We start from the raw sequence: 2,760 nt of genomic DNA on the forward strand, positions 1-2,760 counted from the left end.
CGACCGACTCACTTTTTAGACCCAACGAGGACGCGAAATGAAGATATTTGTGATTGCCGCCTGAAAGAAAAATTAACTTTTTGATAGCCAGCCTGCCTCACCTTTATCCTTCTTGGCTTTTCCTTCACTTCAGTCTAGAAAGAGCCTATAAAATAAAGAAAAATGATACCTTGTCTTTTGGAAAGCTACGCTTGCTTTCTTGGACTCTTTTTTAAACCTTTTTAATTCGTGTTTTCTAAAAACTTCATGTTTTTTCTACTTTTTTGCCGCCATTATTTGTTTTCACCGATATAAAGTTATAAATAGATACCCGAAATGTTCCGATAAGTTTTCCGATTTCTATGACGCAACTATACCGTCATCACATGACGTCATTTACGCGCGTAGGTTTCTTTTGTTTTTACGTGAGGTTTTGATACGAGGCCAAAAATGTAAACAAAAGTGTGTTTTTTTCTTTTCCCAATCAAAAACAAATCTCACAACATCAAGTCAAGCTTTTATGATGAAATTTGCCAATTCTTAGCTTGTTTATATATAAAAGGGAACTTTTGGAAAGTAAACCTTGTGGAAGCTTACCCACGTGGAAATCGGTGATTTGTGGAAGGATACAATGTTTGTATTGGATCTTGAGGATGACCAAGAGGAAGGAATTAATGCAACACATTGTCGATTTTTAGACTTGGATTATATAAATGACAGTTCATTTGTATCTATTGACTTGAATGATGATAAGAATGAATGTGAAATTTGCCACCAAACTACAGAAGAACGGATAGTCAATGTTGTTTTGAGTGATGAATTTTTGAAATACGAAAAATCTATAGAACGCTGTGGTGGTGGTGGTGGAGCTTTTACTAAAGCCCACCAAATTTGTTTGGATAGGTGGTCTGAAGTTATCGAAAGAAACTTGAAGATTGAAGATTCAAAATCAAGCCCTCCTAAAGACGATTCATCATTTGCTCACAGAATACAAACTGCAACAAACAGACAGAATATGTCACATGATATTATTGCTACACATAATACTACAAACAAAACCCTAACAGAGATACCAGCAGAGATTAACCAAAGCTGTAGCTGTCCTTCATTTGAATCTCAAAATAATGACTACCAAAAGTTTCAATGCAAAAATAAAAAGGATAATTCTTCCTCAGGTAATTTTGGGTTACATCTAAAGAATTCTTTTGCATATTTTCAAGAATTTTTATATTTATTTTTGCACATGTGTATATTCATGATTTGCAGACCCAACAGTTGATTGATTGCAAGTGGCGTATTGGCTGATTTTACGTCACTTGCAACCAATCAGCTGTTGGCTCTGTGAGGTAATGTCAGAAGACATTGCAATGGTGCATATCATGAATATCTTTTTTTTTAATGTCACTTTTCATGACGCCAGGTCATTTCTTCTTGAAATGATTAACTTTCTTGCACTTTAACATAATCCATAATTTCTAGACTAAATTGGCATTTGCCAGCAATAGACCTTTTGATGCGATATGTCATGTTGAATAAAAAACTCCAGCACGAAAAAAAAATGTCTATTGTATAGATCCTTTCTTTGGTTATACCAGCGTTTTCAAACTCAGGAAAATTCCTGGTTTTTCTTTTGGCATTTATACTCAGCAATGATTTCATATGATGCATATAATCATTCATTTTTTGTTTTATGTTTACAGCTGAACTTATGAAACTTGAAGAAATCAAAGAGCTTTTGGAAAAACTTGAAAATTTTGTAACTGGTAAGTATATTACTTAAACACTTTCAAATGAAATTAGGTCCAATATTGTTTCTCAATATTTTGGTTGGTAAACAAGACGGCAGGGGAGATTTTTGTAATTTAATTTCCCTCAATTTTAGGTACATCAAACGAATTGGTTGAGCAGCTTCAACTACGAGATAAGTTATCACATGAAATATCTGGTCAAAAAGCTGTCATTGCACAACTTGTTCAACTTCAAAAACCTCATCAAAGAACAATCAATATCGCAAAACATCCCAAAATTCCTAATTCGATCTCCAAAACTTCAATATCAGTTTGATATTGTTTTATGAATAGAATATTTTGATAGTTTCTCATGAAACATTATAATTGCTTTCACGAGATAGGTAAGGCTGGCCCATCAACCTCGTGTAGCAATATCTTTAAAGTAAAATATAGATCATTTCTAACAATAATAAAATTATATGTAAAACCTCAAAAAAGATTGTAGTATATGAAAGGGAATTTTTTTAACTTCTTTTATTTTTTATGCAATTTTTATTTTTAAAATATGCTGAACTATATTCTCGTTTTCACATTTTTAAAAATATGTTTTTAATAAATGGAAATTTATTTATTAAGTAGTTGTTCAGAAGCCAGTTACATTGCAGTGGTTTTAGCAGAACACTTCATGGTGTATGGCAAAGTTAATATCCTATATATTGCATATATGGTAATCCCTTGTGTTTATATCATTTTGCTAAACTTTTACAAATTAGTGTATATATTAATTAGTTTATCATAAACGTCTTTTTTATACAAAGATTTCTCCTTTGACGATAGCATGAAAAGAAAACATTATTTTGTTCACATTTGAGCAGTAATCACGTTTGTTGTAATTTAATATTTCCGTTTTACTAATTGCTCTGTGCGTCATGAAAAGAAAACCACAGCCTACTATTCGATTAATCGCCCGCGGTAGGATTAAACCAGACAACAATTTCGTCATGGTAACAATCTCATTAATGATGCGTCATTTTCTATAGTGATTGGCGAA

The 2,760-nt window shown here is 32.3% G+C and overlaps 1 protein-coding gene across 1 annotated transcript; it reads left to right on the forward strand.

Annotated features, from left to right (window-relative positions):
• Window positions 1–445: 445 nt before the first annotated feature.
• LOC136813656 (uncharacterized) lies at window positions 446–2,587 on the forward strand. The gene is made up of 3 exons (XM_067070158.1): window positions 446–1,154; window positions 1,680–1,742; window positions 1,862–2,587. Exons 1-3 carry the CDS (start codon window positions 611–613, stop codon window positions 2,041–2,043), a joined length of 789 nt encoding a protein of 262 aa, XP_066926259.1. The 5' UTR covers window positions 446–610; the 3' UTR covers window positions 2,044–2,587.
• Window positions 2,588–2,760: the final 173 nt, after the last annotated feature.

This window comes from Clytia hemisphaerica, unplaced genomic scaffold, assembly GCF_902728285.1.
Source record: "Clytia hemisphaerica strain Z4C2 unplaced genomic scaffold, Clytia hemisphaerica genome assembly, whole genome shotgun sequence".
NCBI lineage: Eukaryota > Metazoa > Cnidaria > Hydrozoa > Leptothecata > Clytiidae > Clytia > Clytia hemisphaerica.

Bases quoted from the DNA above. Each gene is read 5' to 3' on its own strand.
- LOC136813656 (XM_067070158.1), top strand. From the start codon at position 611: ATGTTTGTATTGGATCTTGAGGATGACCAAGAGGAAGGAATTAATGCA. The intron at 1,155-1,679 runs GTAATTTTGGGT...TTATGTTTACAG, and splicing joins AAAGGATAATTCTTCCTCAG to CTGAACTTATGAAACTTGAA. The intron at 1,743-1,861 runs GTAAGTATATTA...CCTCAATTTTAG, and splicing joins ACTTGAAAATTTTGTAACTG to GTACATCAAACGAATTGGTT.